This window comes from Haemaphysalis longicornis, unplaced genomic scaffold (genome assembly GCF_048455015.1).
Source record: "Haemaphysalis longicornis isolate Haplotype H1 unplaced genomic scaffold, Haemaphysalis longicornis Haplotype H1 scaffold_7, whole genome shotgun sequence".
Taxonomy (NCBI): Eukaryota; Metazoa; Arthropoda; class Arachnida; order Ixodida; family Ixodidae; genus Haemaphysalis; species Haemaphysalis longicornis.
This window is the reverse complement of record NW_027526422.1, coordinates 115,211,338-115,232,057: the sequence shown is the minus strand read 5'-3', so window position 1 is coordinate 115,232,057 and position 20,720 is coordinate 115,211,338. Positions and strand designations below refer to the sequence as shown.

General features: G+C 45.4%; 2 protein-coding genes across 2 annotated transcripts in view; one reads left to right on the top strand and one right to left on the bottom strand.

Annotated features, from left to right (window-relative positions):
• Positions 1 to 10,901, top strand: part of Sea (mitochondrial citrate transporter scheggia) — a 34,974-nt gene extending 24,073 nt beyond the window's left edge. Inside the window, exons 6-7 of the mRNA XM_077678782.1 lie at positions 1,637 to 1,710; positions 3,392 to 10,901. Of these exons, the coding sequence (XP_077534908.1) occupies positions 1,637 to 1,710; positions 3,392 to 3,506 (189 nt within the window). The 3' untranslated portion in view covers positions 3,507 to 10,901. The remainder of the gene's footprint in view (positions 1 to 1,636; positions 1,711 to 3,391) is intronic.
• A 42-nt stretch (positions 10,902 to 10,943) lies between these two features.
• Positions 10,944 to 20,720, bottom strand: part of LOC144146842 (uncharacterized) — a 32,748-nt gene continuing 22,971 nt past the window's right edge. The window contains exon 5 of the mRNA XM_077678780.1: positions 10,944 to 20,058. Within this exon, the coding sequence (XP_077534906.1) occupies positions 19,810 to 20,058 (249 nt within the window). The 3' untranslated portion in view covers positions 10,944 to 19,809. The remainder of the gene's footprint in view (positions 20,059 to 20,720) is intronic.

The window sequence follows — 20,720 nt, the reverse complement described above, 5'->3', positions numbered from 1 at the left end:
TCAACATTCTTGAAAAGGTGGACCGAAACCCAAAAAGGAAGTGCACCGACCTGGCCAAGGAGTTTGGTTTAGCTGTGTCAACATTGTTTGTGCACTAGTGTGGGCCAGCGCGAGCAAATAATAAAGAATGTGCAACACTTCAGCTTCAATGCCAAGGAAGCAAAAACTGCTCATCATGTGCAGACCGAAGAAATTCTACTGACATGGTTCAAGGAGGTGACGGCGGCGGGAGTAAACGTTGATGGCAAGGTGCTGCGCAGGAAGGCCGAAGACGTTGCACTCTCTCTTGGTGTGGCTAACTTCCAAGCTTCCAGTGGCTGGGTCCACTGGTTTAAGGCAAGGCTCCGACTCATCTACAAGTCTGAGTGTGAAGGAAAAAAAAAAGTGGACGAGGCCGTCGTGAACGACTGGACGGGGAAAACATGCTGCCTTCACTCATCACTAGATACCAGCCACGTGACATCTTCAATGTGGATGAAGCCGGGCTCTTCTACAATTTTCAGCCTGAGAAGAGCCTGTGTTTTAAAAGCGAAGCATGCCAAGGCGGCCAAGAAAGGAGGCAGCTCATTACTGTTTTCTTTTGCTGCAATTCTGACGGTTCAGAACAGCTTTAGCTGACAGTTATTGGCTGCTACCTCAAGCCTCGCTGCTTTAAAATGGCTGGCAGTTTGCCTTGCATTTACGAGGCCAACCACAAGGCCTGGATGACGTCCGCCTTGTTCACAGAGTTCTTGGCGTACCTTGACCTAAAAATGGGCTGCCAAAACCGAAAAATTTTGTTAAACCTTGATCAGTGCGCCGCCTGCCCGAAAGATGCCACTCTCCAAAACATTAAGCTCGTCTTCTCGCCCGCTAATACGATGAGCCACCTACAACTGCTGGATGCGGGCGTCATCCGGAATGCAAAGTATCACTTCAGGCGCCTCTTGGTTTGTCGTCTCCTGGCGAAGCTGGAGCATAAGGATTTGGAGCTCAACATCACCATCCCATATGCAATCCACTTCATCGCAATTAGCTGGGATCGTGTCTCGTTGAGCACAATCGCGCACTGCATTGCGAAGTGCGTCTTTGGCAACCCAGCTGAAGAGGAAGACACAAGAGCCAGCTTTTGAGATTTTGAGGTTTTTTCGTGCACAAAGCAAGACTTCGTCAGTGCCGACGACGACCTTGTGACATGTGGTATGCAATCCGTGGAGGACATTGTGAAGGAGCTGTCCACACAGCCCGACACGAGCAGCGATGGTGAAGAAGACGGTGACTGCGGCAGCAGTCGCGGTGGGCCGCCCGTGACAGCTGAAACGCACCTGACGCTTGACGTGCTGAGGCGTGCAGTGGCGGGCGAAAACATTCGCGATGTCGCCAACAATTTTAATTAAGCCTTCCAGAAGTCGATTGTTGACGATGTTGGTAAAAAGGAAATGCAATCTGATATCAGAAGTTTTTTCTCCCGCAAGTAAATCTGCTTACCTTATCAGAAATTTTTTTTCTCGCAAATGAAATTGCTTATCTCTCCTTTTTTGTATGTTTTGATTGATGATACGAATATTTCTCGTGACCCTGTGAAGTTTGTATCACCGAGATTTACTGTATAAGGTTTGTTGCAAAGTGATGTTCTTAGCCTGCCTTCTTCTCGCAGGGTCTTGACGCTCACAAGTACAAGAACACCTTCGACTGCATGCTCCAGATTGCCAGGCACGAGGGTCTCCCTGCGTGAGTCTTCTTTTCATTCCCTCGTTTTTGGGGCTTGACACAACCAGCTGTGATAGTATCTGGTGTTGTTGGGGGTGTTGTTTGCTGAGAATTTTCCTTTTCCGGGAAAATTTTTGGATGTAATTTTGGCCAAAAGGGAAAGAGCTAATCTTTGCTAAATGCAGGGAATTTCTTGAATTGTGGAGTAGTAATGAAAAATGTTAGCAAACTCGACCTCGCATCCTTTATTCATAACACAAAATCGTCAGGGTGTGTTATGAAGAAATGTTGCGATTAAAAAGCCTGAATTGCCCAAAAATGTCTTGTTCTCTTTCCATATGGGCGGTTTAAACTCAGTGTTAGCATGCAAAGTAAGCATGCTGTTTGGTACAAAATGTGACATGCATATTATAGCATCATTGCACTCTAAGAAGCTGTCAAATGCTCCTGAGCCTCAGAGGTGTTGAAACTTGATTCATGCTACAACTCTAAACAGTGGCTGCGTCCCGAAGGCTACTTAGGTGGTGCTGACAACGCCCTCAACAATTGAACAGGAATCGATTCAAAGATCAATGAACCACAAAAAGAGCATGGGATTTGTTGAGAACCTCGCGGAAAGAAGTGCTAGCAGTAAAAACTTTCTTAATCTAGAAATGGGATTTTTTTTTTTGCAGTACGAAACACCATTTGGTGTTGCAGCCTTCGTACACATACTATTTTGTTGTGTGTAAACTGAGCTGAATAAGTCAAATATCCCAACTCCCTCTTACAAAACCTAGAAGAGAGGGATAAAAAAGAAAGGAATGCAGGTGTCCATAGACATCCAGCTTTCCAAGTTTGTGAAGAAGCCAGCTACACAGCTACGTAGGTGCACTGTGTATATGTGTGCACACTGTTCAAATTTGGAGAGGACCAAAAATGCTAACCAAATCATAGTGGAGCTCGAAAAAATGGGCCTTGAAAAGTTAGCTTAAAGAAAAGCTCATCCATTATAAGATGTTCTGTTAAAAAAAAAAAAAATTGTGGCCTCACTGACGGTGGTTGCTTGTGGCTATGACGTCATTAAAGTGTGTGGGTTTGTTTCTGGCTGACATTTCTGATGGGGGCGAAAAGTGAAAAGGTCCGTGTGTTCGAGATTCGGGCGCACGTCAAAGGTCCCCAGGTGGTCAAAATTAATCCAGAGCCCTCCACTACGGCACACCTTGGCACACCTACGGAACACAGGTGTAGCTTCAGTGTGCAACGGACTCCACAAAAAATGTAAAAAGACACCCAAATTATTCAACCGCTTAAGTTTTCTGAGTCTGAAGAACTTCTTTTAAGTGCTGTATCCACAACGCACATACCGTTCAACCTCAATTTTATGAAATCCATTTTTACAAATTTTGTGTCCTAACGAACCGAATCAGATTCCCTTTGACAGTGCTTCACTGGCGTACGGCTATTTAACGTTGCCAAGTTCCCAATTTGATGGAGTACTTCGCTATCCCCCCAACAACTTGACGATATTCATGTTCCACCGTATGCTTAATTAACAGCTACTTTTTTCAATGCAGCGTAGTTTCCCAAACATATCCTCTTCATAATTCTTTGAAGTCCTGTTGCTTTGCCACATTTTTCCTAATGACCCAAGTGCCTGAATCTCCTCCTTCCGCACAGTGCACTAATGGTGACCCTCGTTTTCCCTCTCTCATCGTTGCAGCTTCTACAAGGGCACCATTCCTCGGCTCAGTCGCGTGTGCCTCGACGTCGCCATCACCTTCATGATCTACGACTCCTTCATGGACCTCTTCAACAAGATCTGGAAGACCAGCTAAGGGCTCCGCCCACACTCACCACCTCAGCGCAGCAAAACGCGCACCCGCTGTAAAACCAGACTTAAACCACTACTACGGTAAAACGGCGCCACAACGGCAACAAGAAAAAGGAACGACAGACGAGGACGGACAGACAGGACACTCCACTGCTCTCTCGTTCGGTGTCCTTCGTCCCTTTTTGCACTGTTTTACCGGCAAGTCGGAGAAAAAACTCAACTCCTTCCCCAATTAAAGGGGCCAGAAAGACAAAATACAACTTCGTTTAATTTTTAAAAAACTAGCACTAGGTAACTCACTCGGCACCATTCCAGAATCGAGGGACGTTTTTTTAACCAGGAAACTGGAATAAATATAGAAAAATTTTCAAATTTCCAGCTACAGTGATGTGTTATAGGCTGCGGGGGCGTAATATGGGCTATCACTAAAAATGTAGTTTTCATTGTGTTAACTGCTGGTTAAGCATAAAAGTAATACAATCAAGAAAAACTAGAGGCCTCGCTAAGATCGCCCAGTCACGTTTCCTGTCAGTGGCCGCCAATTGAACTAACAAGTTTCTGTGATGTCATAGAAACATCGCCGGAAAGTGGATTGGGACTTGTTATTGGCTTGTAAATTTTTTTTTTCATATTTCGATAAGATTGCGACAAAATTGGTACCGTTCTTATCGGTACCAGGCAGTCCTTGTAATCAGCATAACTTGTATTTTTTCTTCATGGTCCCTTTAACCTCGCCTTTGTGCTAGGAGAGGAGAAAAACATGAAGCAGACTCAGCTACCCTGTTCTCCCAAGATAGCAAGAACTTTTTTTGAGTGGGATGCATACATTTGATGGTGTTGGCAGGAGTTGTTCCGCGCGTCTGTCTTTGTTCGTGTTTTGCGTCTGCGGTTTTCCGGTGTTTTGTGCGGGGCTGTGGTAACGGTGCTGGCTCAAGAGCAATGTTGCTCTTAGTTTTCAGTTTGCGCATTCCAATTGCTTGTTTTTTTGACGCCTTTCCGCTGTTTACTGACTTTTTCGTGACTGCTACTGTAAGGGATCAGAGAAGTGCTTCGAATCAGGTAGCGGTTCTGTCTCGTTTGCGTCTCACTGCAGCAGTTGTGCGTTGCACTGTTTGTTGCTGAGTCAGATGTGCTCAGTACCAACACCACCAAGCCATCAAGCTTGTCTTTTCTGAGCACAATTTTTTTTTCGGCCCAAAAGTTTTTTTTACTAAGCTTGTGACGTATACAAAGTGACATATAGAAGAAAAAAAAATCTCTGGGAAGAGGTCAGTGAAACAGTCTCTTCAGTACCTACCGCCTTAAAAAGAAAGCCTTCTTGAGAAATTTTTATTGAAGAGATTGTCGCTTTTGTCGTTGAATTCAGATGGAATTTTGCAAGAATACAGCCATTTCTCTGATTGGCTTGTGTCTAGACAGGGAGTCTGGTTCTCGTTTGCTCATGTGGTTTTCGTGCCAGCGAGGGCAGAGGTTCTGTTTCTCTAGAATCCAGCAGTGCGCTGGGGTGCCGAGTTTTCAGTTCTACTCTTCGGTGCTGCATTTCTGAAACTCACGAGCGATCCCTGAACTCATTGTCTCGGTCATTTCCTAACGTAGCGGCTCGGCTTTGAACACAGGCTTGGCTTGGCTTGCAACACTCTTGCGCACTGTGTAAACAGTCGGAACTCAAAGCCAGAACTTATTCAACCCGGTACCTCTGAATGTCCGACCTGCTGGTATTGTTGTCTGCTGTCTAGCTTCTTGTATCTTCACAGCAAAGTATTCTCTTTAGGTATATTTTAGTACTTTCTTTCTATTTGCTTGTTTTGCTGAGAGTTGTTGGGTGTTTACCGCAGGCGCCACTTTTGCGTAGCTGTCTTTGTATGTGTTTGTTCCATTTTTTTTTCTCTGAGAAGCATGTGGTGCGTGTGGTGTTGGATGCAGCTATGTTTCTCTCTGCGTTGTATGTGAAAAGTTGGGTCCAATTCCTCTGGCAATGCTAATAAGCCAACAGCAGACATTGCTGAAAAGGTGGTAGTGGCATGTGTTGTCTTAATTGCCGGTTCACTCAGTGCAGGCTTTTGCTCCGACCTGTAATTTCACTAAATGTTCGATTTACACTATACCACCCTCCACTTTAGAGTTGAAAGGTGACCTCGACTTGTGGTGTATTTTCATGGGTTTTTTTTTTATGTGCATAAGCTTCGTAGGCTGCTTGCTGACTACTTTTAAGAGAATTCTGCTGTTCAGGAGAACCAGCATGGTGTGTTTGTGTACAATGGTTTTCGCTTTACTAATGTTGGTAATGCTGTTTCTAACGGTGGTCTTTTTACAATCTTTATACTTTCTTTTTACTAATGTTGCAGATAGTATTTCGGGGAATTCGTCATGCTGTTCGTAGTTTTACATGCTGTTTGCACTGAAGCTCTTCAGGCTAGCTAGCTTACAAAAAAAAATTGCGCACGTTTAGACTTTGATACAGCGGATTTCACGGTATAGCAAATGCGAGGGAAGTCTCAGTAAAAATAAAGGTAGATATTATATTCTCTGCGAACTACATGTTGGAAATATCCGACCACGAATGCCTATGGCCATTGCTAAAACAGGTTTTCTCGAGATTCCAGCTGCAGGCTTCTCTGCACGGATTTGTCGGAAGAAATCGAACTTGTCGAGGTTGTCTCAACACTGCGTTTCTCAGGGTTCAAGTCGTATAAGGGTTGTCCCAACATTGCACTTCTCAGGGTTTGAAGACAGGGCTTTCGGGTCGCCTCTATCTGTCCTGCCGTGTGCTTTTCGCCTGCCGGTAACACGAAGACACATTGAGCTTCAACTATCTTTTGCTTTCAATGTGTGCATGAAAAGGTTTTAGTGTTGTTCTTCGCATCCATCACCTTTTGCATGCTTTCTTTTTGTCGTCACGGATTGAAAACGCAAACAACGTGCTTGTCAAAACAAAAATGAGTCAATTCTAGTTAAAGGGGCAGCCTAAAGTAACCACGCTACGCTAAGCCTTTTTTTTTTTTTTTTTTTTTTTTTTTCTTGCCTCAGTCAGGCTTACCAGAGCTGTAGCAGATAATGTGTGTTTACTGCTGAAGCTGCAGTGTCTCAGATGGAACCAAAAAGCGAAAATGCCCGTGTGTCAATATTTCAACACTTGTTGGTGAAAATTAATCTGGAGCCTGCTCAACTATGGCATGCCTCATAGCCCAAATGTAGCTCTGCGCATTAAAGCCCGCAAATGTGAAGCTGCAACATCCATGGTGTCCTCCAAGGACGGTGTCCTCACTGAAAGAAAAAGCGCCGTCCCAGACACGCGGCACATAGATTCACATTGGCTGTGACGAGAAGTGCTTCTATAAAGTGCGTGCCTCAAACTGCTGGCGCCACAGCAGGATAGGGACACTTGGGTATGTGCTGGCCCGAAGTTAGGCTTAACGCCATGCTTTGAAGTTTAATGTCTTTAACCATACACGCAGCTTGGCATACAAGGAGTTCAATCTCGCTTGGCACATCGTTAAGCTCATCATTAGCGCTAACAAATGCTTAGCCTAGGTTTTTTATTGACACCCTTTTGACACCCTTTGTCAAAAATTTTGAGGCCAATCCTTCTGGACCACAAGAACTCAAAAATCAAGCTTTACCTTGAAGTGTGACAAAATGATTTTATGACAGTAAGAAAGAAAGGTGTTTTCTCTAGCTTTCCTGTATAAAACGTTCCAGCCTCATTTGGGACGTAAGCCTGCACTCTAAATTTTTTGCGGGCGGCGCGTTTCCGGTTTGGCCTAGAAAATTTTGGCAAAGACTGTACAGGCTTAGTGAGGGCATAGTAACTGAGAGCAGAAGCAAAAGCAGCGAGGGAAGAAGGATGATAATGATGGTGATGATAGTACACATGGTTTCAGCACACGCCATGCTTTGCACTGAAACGGCCTCGCTCGGCGGCGCAGCGGTCACTGGCAAGCCGGGATGCTGCATTTACTGTCGATGCCAAGGAACATGACGGTCCCCACAATACCGGTATATCCATTTGGCTATCGCACACTAATGCTTTTGCATTCGCTACTTCATAAAATGTGCTTAGGTGTCCTCGTAAATTTTCCCGGAAGACTATTCTTTTACAGCGCCATAATTTGTATGTGACCTCAGTTATTGCAATAAGTGTGAGGCCTAGTACATTACGTTCATTAGCACTGCACTGCGAGGACCTCGCTTATAATTGCAGGACGCTAATAAGCATCTGCGCAAATTATATAAACTACAGCTTTATTTTTGTATGCTCGTTCTTTTCATTCCACTTTGCAGGGCATTTTTGTTATCTTTGTTTTTATGCCCCCCGAGTGGCCTCTCGTTCTGGTGGTTGCGTTCTTATATCTCATCTTCGGTGAGGGTTTGAAAGCGAGGTTTTTTTCACCTTTCCGCGTTTGTATTTACACAGCTAGGTTTCTGTTTTTCGATCATTTCATCGCATCTTCAGCACCATTCCGGCAAGGCTGCTACAAGCCTTGGCCACCTACTTAGTAACTGTCTTTTACACGTTTTTGCTCGCCTGTCGCGCTTAGGCCTCGCTGTTGAGGCCTCTCCTTCCATTTTTCTGAAATATTTAGTCCTGTTGAGCCCGGATCACGCACTGCTCCTGCATTTCTGCTCTCTGGTCCCTGTTATATGCCAGTCCGGTGGTAGCTTGGACTGTTGCTCGTTCCTGGGCGGAGCTTTTTGTATCGTTCTACCGCGGTTGACAATCAATCCCCAGCTCTCGCAAACGGTGCTTTTTACCCTACTGCTTTTGTTTTCTGTCATCTGTGTGGAGTGTTGTTTCATGCTAAATTACTGAATGCATGGCAAGAGCTTCTTTCAGCTCTACAAACAAACAAAAAAAAAGCATGTAAGAAGCATGTAAGATTGTGCTGACTCAGTCCGTTAATTTCTTGCTTCAGCTGTTCGTGGTGATTTCGCCTGCATTTTTGAAGCCTTGTTGGTTTGTTGGAAGGGTGTTTATGCATTTTACAAGTGCATTGAAAGGCTGTTTCAGAGTGCTTGTTGAGATGTATCGGAATTGAAGTTTTTCAGACACTTTATCCTAAACTGCCACTACTTTGCTTTTTCTTCCCTTTTACTATTGGCAAGAGATCTTGCAGTGGTTTTCTGAATGCAGGCACGCAGTTATTTTTGTATGCAAATGAAAGATTTTGTCTGAGGAGTTTTGACCTATCGCAGAAGATGTTCAACGGCTAGGCTTGTGGCAGGAACAGTCACAGTGTCGGCTGCATTGGCTCTGGTTTCAAGGACATCTTGAATTCTGTTTTGTAATGCACACAACTGCTGTGTGCTGCCACGAAGAAGTTGCCATTGCACATACGATTCGTATCTGTGTCTAGTCAGTGTGCTTCGAGTTTGTAACCAAGCGTCGTGTGTCTCTCACAGCCCGCCATATCTGTTGTGTACTTTTTTGCTCCTGTTCCAGTCTTGTGACTTGCCGAACTCAAAAAAAATGTGAACCCGATTTGCGGCATTCAAAAGCTGCCACACTCTGCATTTAAGTGCATGCCGTGAAGTTGTATCGCAGTATCGGAAGCCACTTGAGCGACAAAAATTGGTCCTAGACGTTTGTTTTATTCCAGAGCACCGTTACGCGTGTACGGAAGCATGGTACTGCAGACAACTTTTTCTTGTCCCGAAAACATGCAGTCCGTACGCCGACCCAATTTGGCTGACATTGGTTGCTTGTACTAGGATGCACAAAAATGAAAACGCACTCGACTCGTCCTGTTGCGTGAAAGAAGCAGAATGTTCAGGTGTGCGGCTTTTTCTTCAGTCACATTGGGTCTGCGTTTTGTTCACTTTTGGCAAGTTGTGAAAGTGATCCCGGCTGTGATTTGCTGTTATGGATCGGCAACCTTGGGCACGAGGACTCCGCTGTCACTCTTGAGACAATCAACCGTTTGATGCCTGACGAGGGGTTCCCAGTGCTTGCATTTCCTCTCTCTGAGACGTGTTCTGCTCTTGCACCAAGGCCAAACAAGGTGCTTCGACCCTATGCCTTTCCCCTGTCCTTCAGCCCTTGGCATGCAAGTTGGATCGCACAGGTTCGCGTTAAATGTAGGTGTGAAAACAGTAATTGTGGCCAAGGCGTTATGTTAGGACTGCATTGTTGCAGACAGGTGGTATTTCCCAAACTGATTCCTTCCTATTCAATAGAGATTGCTCCCCAAAAGACAAAACCAGCTCTGAATTAACAAGGCTTTCTAAGTTTGCCCTACAAACAGTTCACTATTTTTTTTTTTTTTTTGTGTATGGGAAGTATCGACCAAAATGCACCCTATTTTTGACCTTAGGCAGATAAAACGGTTTTGGCAGTTTTCACGGTGCCTGCTATGTGCCGTCTCTTTGTGCAGTTGTGTCAATATATGTACCGAAAGAATTGCTTCGACCTCCTTTTTGAGCGCATAACAGTGCTGCCTGTTTCTCAGCTCATCCTCTTTAGCCGTGGTCAGTTGTGCATTTAGGGGATGTTTGTCCTTTAATGGCTCGTCGCTGTACTCTAAATTTGTTCAGTTTTTGTGACATTGGTGCCGGGACAGTTTTGGTACGTCTTCTAATGTTGTTTTTCGATGTTTTGTATACATCTTCGTGACGGAGGAGGACATAGAAACAGACACCGCTTCAGATGATTCCGCTAAATTCAAACTTTTGCTGTGTGCGACATTGTTGTCACCTGCCTGTCACCGACTTTATTACTTGTCTAGTTTCTTTTCTCTTTTTCACTCTAGAGCTTTACATGTTTTATATGCATGAATGGTGCTTTTATTTCGTGCTTTGCTACATTCCGCTTAGCTGGAGCCATTGTTGTGCTAGCTGCCACCCGTTGCAAATGCGTCAACGTATTCCGGTGTTTTGGGCTCTGAAGTTTCATGCGTGTCAAGTGTCGGTCGTAGTAATATATATACATATAACGCGCATCCATACATGAATATACATATATATACACACACGTATAGTGATATATCAGATAGTATCTTGGGCAATATGAAGAGTTTGCTGCTTAGTGTGTATGTTTGCACATTGTCTTATTGATGTATGCAATGTTGTAACTTGTCAGAGTGTGTGCTTGTTGTTAGGCTTTTGTCTTTCCGTAGAAAATGAAACTGGAGAAATTATGTGCGAGCTTTGGAGCTTGGAAATAACTTGCTGCGATGTAGAATGTGAACTTTTGACTGCATGCAAGGGTTCTGGATGAAGGCTTCTCTGACTTGTTGCAGTTGAGTGGGACTCGAGATAAATTGAGTGTGCGTTGTGTGAAAAGTGGAATCAAATTTGGTGAAGGCGCAAAGAAAAGAATGGGTACAGATACAAGTAGAGGTGTATAGATGTAGAATTTCTGACTGCAAAGTGGACGTGAATAAAAACGTTATTGCGAATTGAATGTTTTCGAATGTTGATATCTTTGCTAAAGAGACCACGGAGACAACATAAAAGTTTGGTTTATTAGAAAGACTCGTATGCAAAAAGCCAACGTAAGGTTCCATTGTTGGCTTCAACAGTTGTTATTCGTGCAGGCAAGATGTTAAGTACTTGTATATGGATGGTTGGCACTCCAAATTAACGAAACCCAACAGGTTCCGGAGCACTGCTACCCCAAATTGTCCAATTTCACCATTAACTTTTCAGCAGGACGAACGAGTGTAAACAATATTCAACAAATTTATTCAGCTAGCTCCTGACTTGTCAAACACACAAAATTGCAGTAATTCCGTGGCAAATTTAGACTTCAAAACAATGCAGAACAGCTGAAGCTTAAAAATCGTGACTAGCCTGAAAAGCACATGCAGTTATAGTGAAAAGATGGGAGAAAAAAAAAAACATCAGGACTTCGTTGAATAGGTAAATGCAAGAGGGTTACCCGACCAAAGGGCACAATTTGAAACCCTTCAAGCAACTACGCAGTAAAAATGAAGTGCGAAATATTTGAGAGGATTGCAGTGCTTTGTTGTAATCACTGACCACATCTGTCACCAATAGCAGCAATGGGACTCGGTTAAACACAATGCTTCAAGCATGTAAAGTACTGTTAGCTTGGTAGCAAGCTTGGTTAACCTCATGCTTAGCTTGACTTGCATAGCTGCACTGTGTAACCCAGATTCTCACTCTGTGCACACAAAAAATGCGTGGTTGGCACTTACTGCAATAGCAAACTTGCAAAAAGGAAGCTTTAGTTGCGAGCAGTAAAAATATCACACTTTGGCTAAGCAGCTGGACAGCAAAAATATTTGGGGCAAAGCGAACCGAGAGCTCGACAAAAATGCTAAGTTATTCTCCGTTTATTCGCAATTAGCTGCGCTACCTTTCCCTCTAAATAACGTCCTTCTCGGTGCATTCAGCATTCACATAAGGCAAACATTACAGTGGATGAATTACAGTACATGAATATGTGGATGAAACGTAGTCTCCTGAACAATGAGCTCTGCACGCCTGCTCTAACAATTCCTGCCGTTGAAACCACCACCCACTGGGACAATCGGAAACCAGGTGGCCTGCTGCAAATGATACTCCAGTGCACCGAGATGTTCCGTAGCAAGAATTGCCAGAAACTGTTTATTGCCTCTTTCTTTCTACCAAGGGCAACTTGATTCCATCAATCTATTCGTAGTCGTAGTTACAAGCACTATGCTGGCAACATCCACAGCTTTAGTGTCTTTAGGTGCACCACCTATAGAAAAGTCACTGTGTTGTTGGTTTAGATGTCGCCTTGATGACGTTTGCTGAGTAACTACGGCCCCGACTTTGCACACATTACACTCATGAAACACCAAAGCCAGGGTGAACTTTTTATACACATTTGCAAAGGCAAGTCAAAACTACCTTAGTATTTTAAACTGTACTTGTGCTTCGATCTAGCATGGCTTGTTAGTAAATTAATGGGCTGTGAAGTGCTGTGTGATCAAAGTTACCTCTCTCCCCCTCCATATGTAGTTCAGTCTCACTGCAGTGAGACTGAAAGCTAAGCACCCACACTTTCCAGCACAAGCCTTTCTCATAGTTGTCCCTCTGGTGTATCGCAAGGCGATGTTACTCGGGTAAAAGATGTGTATTCCATAAGCATGGCTGAACACTGAAAGTTGGGCTAGCTGGCACAAATTGAAAAGGTAAGCAACACATAAGGAACAAGAAATATACAGAAGGAACACAAACAAGTGCTTCAGGCCACGCAATTTGAAGTTGAAGAGATTTGAAGCAATTTGAATTTGGTGGTCTGGCAAACCAGGCGAGCTATTATTTTCCACGCCATTCAGCCCCTGATCAAGATAACAAGATAGCAGTAGAGCCTACTGCACCTGCAATAGGCTCTATACGGTAATCTCTACAACTGGTGATCTCTTGGATGTTTTGTTTCGGTTTCATCGGGTTCTCTGTTTTCATTTATTCCACAAGGACACTGAACGTGAACCCCGTTCCACCTATAGGTGTAAATTACTTTCGGCATCTGCTATAGTCAGATATCCCAGTCTGTCACTTCCAGGTCACTTCAAAATTGCCAGTTTGGAACGGGGTGTAAAACTGTGTCGTCTTACTCTCTTACTCCTGGCTGGTCTAAAAGCCACCCGTACACCCCAGTTGTAGGGGTGGTTTTTCCAAGCTGTACTCTACTTACAGCAAAGGGATGTCTATTTTATATATATATATATATACGTACAGCATCTTCATCACACAGCACTCCACAACACATTACCACATACTACTACCACTTTTTCCTCGCATCAACTAGCAAGGAATCCATCATCCAAAAACAGTGCCATCTAGACTAACTCTGCCACAGTTGAGAAAATACACCTGGCAAAGTACCATTTGCACAATTCTAGCGCGCACACCTTTTTTTTGCTAAATGCAGGTCTAAAATTTGTGTGCGCGTTACAACTGCACACAAAAGCGAAATCGGATTCACAGCGAAATCCAACTCAATCCAATAAAAAAAAAATCTGCTAATATCACGTGCATAAATTTTGGCGTACCTAAAACGTCTCCTAAAAATAAAATGTCTTCTACCAGGTACGCGGCTTATCGTGGTGTCGTGTCTTTACATCCGCGCGGTAGATTTAGCGGCAAGCTATATTTTTGAATTTCCCCAAAGTAAACTAACCTGCGCATTACAATCAGGGATACGTTAGAACCGTGCAAATATGGTATGCTTCAATGTATTCCAAAACCTTCCACCACCAGTACTGTGGTATCTCCCTACCGTCTGGCATGTGTGTCGCTAATGATGCTTTGTGCATTACTTACACCCCACTTAAAGTGCAGCTACAGGGCTTTTGTAGTAAGTTCAAACTGCAATAAGTACGCCTATTAGACGTGTGCGCTACCTTTGACAGCTAGACCATTGCATAACGGCTGCTGCACGTGCTGTACACTCTGCACAGAGCAAGGAGCCACAACCAACAGCACACATTCACAAAGCAGAATGGAGGCTTTCAACGCCCATTGCTACGTAAACGTGTACAACCACTTCTCCACAATGACTAGATAGAGAACACTTTCTCACTGTCCTTTGACAATCACGCCCAATGCCACACCCGAGGAGCCTGAAACAAAACAACACATTGTAGTCGCGCAGAAATCGAAACAACGTCAAGTTCCTGTTTGGGCAACACTGTGCGGCACTGGATGACACCATCACGGTGACACGGTCACGAAGACGCCTTTCAGGAAGCTGACTTCTTTCTTCTTCAAATCCAAATCCAAATCCAAGGTGTGCTGTTTATACCTTCTCACTTTGACAGCTGCCTCGAAGAGCTTAATGTTCACCGCACTCTTGCACATGCATGGAAGTCTGCGGTGTTCTGCTGGAGTAACACACGTACAGTCTCCTACCGACGTTGTCCTCTATGGAATGTTATGAGAAGCGTAGCATTACTAACTCATTCCCCGCTTTTTCCAATGTTGGGCTATAGTTTTCCTCGCAGTTCTTCCTTCAATTCTACACCAATACTGCCGAAGTGACAATGAGGTAAGCATGTGATACAGGGCTCTCCGGGAAGCCTCTTCGTGTTGCAGGTTTCCAGAATAGGTTGGGTTGTGGAGTCTGCATAGTGGACTTGACGGAGGTTCAAAATGAAAATGCCCTTGTGCTAAGACTTTGGCAAGCGTTGAAAGAACCCCGTTAAAAAAGGTGTAAAACATTAAAAAAAGGTGTAAAATTAAGGGACAAGAATAGAGCGGAGTGGGTCAGGGAACAAACGTGTGTTAAGGACATATTAGTAGAAATTAAGAAGGAGAAATGGTCGTGGGCAGGGCATGCAATGCGAAGGCAACGTAACCGTTGGTCATTAAAGGGACACTGAAGTGAATTTGTCAAGCTCCTGTTTTTGCTTGCACTGTGTAGACTGGCTCAAATTAACACACTATTCATCGTTTATCCGGTTGACAAATCGGTAATTATTTTACAAAGCGCGAAAGAAGAAAAACTACTATGCGCGGTTTGCGGCGGCCGCACCAACTAAAGGCTGTGACGTCAGGAGGGGGGGGCACCGTGATTGGACGATGCCCAAGGTTAGCAATCAAAAGTTTCGGTTTCGGTTTCGGTTCTGTAAAACAACATGCTTGACATCTGATGGCGTTGTTGGATGGGCATTCTCGATTTCTCAATTATAGCCGTACCGCGCTTTTGCCATGTTGTCGGCTGTCAAATGTCTAAGATAAACCTCCCAGGGCGGCTTGGAATCGTAGAAATCACTAGACGAGGCCTACGCAGTGGATGAACGCCCTCCGCGTCACCGCAGACTCTCAAATGCCATGCGCTTTTCCGGCATATTCGGAGCTTGCCTCACTCATGTCTGTTCGTAAAAAGCTAGTTCGCACCAGGCCAAGGGTGTGCTGATTCAGGCCTGGGCCCACTGCCCGCAAGCAGTCGGTGCTTGTGGCAACAGCACGCCAACGAGAACTCGCTAGCGCGTCATTGTCAGTATGCGCGCGTTCTGCGATCTCGCTCGTGGAGCAGTGAACGTTACGGCCCAAAAATGGTGAACTCAGTTCAGAAAACATCGGCCGCATACGAAAAAATCAACTTACAAAAAAAAAAATACAAGTACCCTCGGGGATTCGAACTAGCGACTTTCCAAACAAATTCCAGCGCCTCAGACCGCTAGGCCACGAGCGGCGCTGGCAGATTTGGATATATAAGGTTTATAATGTATGACCAGTTTACACTTTTATTTATTTTAAGCATTTTAAGTACTTTATGTGACTATTTGTTGTATATCACTCCTGCAGTAAGTGTCCCCCCAAACTTCCACAATACCTCACGTCTAGCAATTGCATTTCTTTGACGGAAAAGCGTTCGCAGATGTGCGGTCGTGCTGCTGACCGCTGTGCTTGTTTACCCAGCGCAAAAAGTGCTTCCTGCTCCCTAGTTTTGCGCTGTGCGGTAAAAGTTTCAGGTGATTTTATTTTCTTAGTACCTATATTGACTTTGCTGACTCTTCTCCCGCCTTCAATTGGCCTTAGATTTTCCTACTAGCGTAAAGTCAGCGAAACGTCGCATGTGCACTTGTGCAGCGCTTGTGTGGAGCGACCCGGACACTGAGTTTGACACAGTGTACAAACTATCAACGTAAGGAAAGGCACATTCTTTCATTCACAAAGGTGTTATGGCTTAGTTTCAATTGAGCGAGCGAATAGCGACGACCCGTCGGCGGCCGGCGGACGAAACGCTGGGCCGACTGACTCGATCGGTAGGTCGGCTGGCCGGCAAACCGTGCAGTAGCGCAGCCATTTTCCAGCTCATCTCCTGCTGACGTCACACGAAAACGCCACAGAAAATGGGCGAGCGTAAAGAGAGGAGGACAGCATTTTCGAATTGATTTTTCTACTAAATAAATTCGCGTAAACGCGGCCAGAGTGGTCGAAACAATGCCTACGGACTCCGAACTACAATTTGCGCTAGTAATCCCGCAATGTTTACAAATCACTTCAGTGTCCCTTTAAGGGTAACAGAGTGGATCCCTAGAGAGAGCAAGTGTGGCAGGGGGCGGCAGAAAGTTAGATGGGCAGATGAGATCAAGAATTTTGCAGGGATAAATTGGTCGCAGTTAGCACAGGACCGGGATAGGATTGGGATAAGTGCAGATCCATGGGAGAAGCCTTTGCCCTGCAGAGGGTGTAGATAGGCTGATGATGATGATGATAGAGAAGAAGAAGAAGAAGAAAAGATCCGCAAGTGGTCAAAATTCATCTAGAGCCCTCCAGTGTGGCACGCCGCAAAGCTTAGGGGTAGCTTCGTCATGCAAAACCTCTAAAATTTTGGTTCGTTAAGTTCGCTTCTTACTGGATCCCCTGGTTGGAAGCAGATCTCTATCGGGTGCTCGCGGGGCGATTTTGGAAAGCACGCGCACGCGTAACACATGTGCACCTAATTGTCGATCCAAGCATAAAACAGAGCGACACGGCAGTGAAAGTGAGCATAGGAACAATTATGTTATCACAGCTTAATGGATAGGCTCTAAGAGCTGCGCAAGTACTGCATTTACTCAATTTTAATGCACCCTCAACTCTCACGTGCACCTTAACAGTACCGTGATTGGAAAAAGCAACAGCGTGAGTTTTCAGCACAAGTCAACCTGGGGTCCAATTGTCCAAAAAAAACGGGTGTCGTTTCAAAACGACGCCCGTTTTATGGAGAATTCGGCCCAGCTTGATAATGTTGAAACTTTGCTTTTATCCCACTGGGAAAGCTGTTTTGTTGCTCTCAAATTGACTACAAGCTGTTGCAGTCCTCCAACAGTGGTCCCGAAAACCTGGGGGGAAACAAGAATAGTTCAGCCTGTCATGAATTACCAAAACAGGTTACATGGCACAGCACTATGTTAAGTGCTCTTTACCTATCTTGCTCAAACTAGTACCTTGCTTTTCAACTACAGTCGAGTCCACTTATAACTATACCGTTTATAACGACCCGCCGTGGTGGCTCGGTGGCTAAGGTGTTACGCTCCTGAGCATGAGGTCGTGAGTTCGATTCCCGGCTGGGGTGGCCGCTTTTCTGATGGAGGCGAAAAGCAAAAACGCCTGTATGTACGAGATTTTGGCGCACGTTAAAGATCCCCAGGCGGTCAAAATTAATCCGCAGCCCTCCACTACTGTGCGCCTCATCGCCTGCACCGCGTCACCACGTTAAACCCTGCAATCAATCAATCAATACTGTTTATAACGATGAACAACTATGGCACTGTGCGCTGCTGTATGTGTTCGATAGTAAAATGAATTGCTTATTACAATACTGCAGTGCCGCGATATCGGATATAATGACGGAATCCGTTGCAGCATGCATTGAAAATGCCAGCTACCGCTGGCCTCATTAGAAACTCTATGTTCTACCCTTCAGAAAACGAGTCGACTTTGCCGCTTATGAGGAACCGAGAGGGGGTGGAGGCCAGTTTTTCTTCCTAACCCCCCTCCCATCGCCACCGCTTTGGCATCATCCCCGCACCTACTCATGCATTCACTTGTGTCACATGCAGGCTGCTTTGAATTTGACTGGGTGCCTCTTCAACTGTTCCCATTTTTCCACAGAAGGGACATCATGGCCGATGTTTTGGAAATGTCTGAGTGCCTGACTGAAGAGGCGATCATTGCGTGAATACATGCTGTGGCCAGCGGTGTCAGTGACGGCTCTGACGACGCGGTTGCACAGCCTACTCGGGTAGCATCTTCGCAGGAGGCCCAATGCATTGGACAGTTCCTCAGGGTCTTTGTTTCCGCCAAGGACCCATTGCGCAGCTAGGTGAAGCACGTACAGGTGCTCTTAATTAAAAAGATGTGTGCCAGCTTCACGTGTAGCAAACAAAGCTGACCGACTACGGTTCCTTTTCTGCTAATAAGTGGTAGTACGACCTTACTTGCATGCGAACAAACTGTTTTGAGCTCTGTTTCTTTTTTTATTTTGCAACCCACTTACAATAATTATCGGTTATAATGATGGGATTTCCTTGGCACTTGGATATTGTTATAAGTGGACTAGACTGTATTTTGCTTTGACTGCTTTACCTTAACTTCATAAAGCCGTTTGGATAACGATAGACAATCATTATCGCGGTTTCTGCTACACACCTGACCCTAAGATGCATGCATTTCTTGGGCCTATTTTCCTAGAGAGTAAAAAAAAGTGGGGTGTGGTTTAAAACGGAGTAAATGCTGTCATCTGCTGTTGGCCAATGACACCAAACTGCATAGGTGAATAAGTGACTGTGGGAGATGAATGAAAAGTAGTGAAGCCTTTGCACAAGAAATGGCAGCTAAGCTTTCCCCAGAAATTTGTCAATTGTCAAGTGCACAAAACACGACAGGAAACCTCATAGACCAGCCAGCCAACTACCAAGCAACTAAGCAGGTGAGCAAGTGAGCTGCTGCATCATGCTGAGTAGACAACCGAGTGCACACATTCAAAAATCCACTGTTGATGTCGTTGCCATTTGGACGACTTTCAGGCAACTAGTTCTGTGAAACAAGGGTCAGGTGCAGAGCGTGTGCCAGTGCTTGTGCCACATGGCTGGTCAGGCATTTGGTCTCCTTCACTTGCGAGTCCTGAGGCGTTCTAAGGTCATGGGTAGTCAATAAGTGCTCTTGATGTAGAAATTGTTCTCTGGAGCAAGCTTTGTGCAGTCCAAAATGACGAATAAAAGAGACCACCTGTGAAGTGGCTGAAGCAGCATGCTTCAGGGGATCCACTAAACATTAATTTTAGTGACGGTTGGAACACTTCTGCAGGACTTTACATCACACTCTGAACTCACCTGACCACGAAGTGGGGAGTCAAGCAGAAACCATTGACAGAGTCATCACCAGAGTGACTCTTCTAGGTGTGCGTGGAAAGCATATTCCGACGCTTCTGCTTCAAGGGCCGCATGGCTGGACAGGCACTGTTAAGCGGCTGGAGTGGCACGCTGCAGCGGATTATATCAGCATTGGTGTAGCCGGCGGTTGGAACACTTTTTCGGGACTTCACGCCACACACCCCAAAGTGCCACTTGAGACTCGATTGAGTGCAGTTTCCTCAAAAGTGCACTCCAGTTCATCGCTCGATGTGCTGCGAAAAACGGCTAGGTGGAGAAAAGACAAAGATGAAGAAGATGGGGGAGAGTGGCGGACCTTAGGGGATACCGCTGATTTGTAGCAGCACTGGAGTAAAAAAAGGCTCGGCAAAGGAAGAGACGAAGACGAAGATGAAGGGGCACAGGGGTGGTCCTTAAGGGGTACCGCAAAAACCCCTTCAAGTTTTCCACTTGGCGTGCACCAAGAGAAGTCCCGCTAGAGGAGATGAAAAAGAAAGGGCGCAGGGTCGGGTCTTAGGGGGTGCCGCTTCCACCCCTGCTGAGCAGGCCGAGCTGCACGGCGGCCCGGTACTGGTCAGGCACCTCCATGAGCGCATGCAGGGCAAGGGCGGCGTCCGGGTGGCGACAGCCGCGGGTGACCTCGGCATGGCGCACGAGCTGCAGGTTGTCGAAGCGCCGTTCAGGCAGGCCGTCATCCCAGCAGGCCAGGGCAGCACAAGGACCGTCCCCCAGGGCCACCACCACCAGCGACAGGGGCGCTATCTGTTGGTGAAGAGGAGCAGGACATGTCAGTTAAAGCCCTTTCACTGTCAGGTGTTTCTGGCCATGACGTACCCCCAGTGTCGGCTTGGTTTCCAAAATATGAGGGAAGGAACATAGTGATTTATTTGACTATGATGGTGTCCGGAACACAACATGTCAAAAGGAAAGAGCGTGGATGAGAAATCGCCTTTCTTTCAGATATTTTCAGTTTGCCGTGCACGCTTCCAGGACGGCCCCACCGTTTCAACATCAGAATCTGACACTGTGGAGCTCACACCCGTTCCTCAGATTAGAAACTCACAATGCGAATCTGAGCTCGACTTGTATTCGGATCGGAATCCAAGAACCATCGCTCCTGTTTGCAGTTGAAGGCCCCACGCGGTCAGCCAGCCATCAGAACTAATTTTACAGCTCATTAAACTTTGGTGTTCGAAACGGAGACTCAAAATGGTCCCTTGCCACTGGTGCCGCCAAAGTTTAATGAGCTGTAAAATTAGTTTCAAGAGATGCATAAAAAAACAGCTTCGATTATTGCATTCACCAGGGTTCGTAGTATTAGAAAATATAAAGGTTACAGTTCTATGACCAGCACTGTTTTGTCTATTGTTTGACCAAAAATGGCTTATTATCTCTAATTATCTTGGAAACTAATTGACTGACTA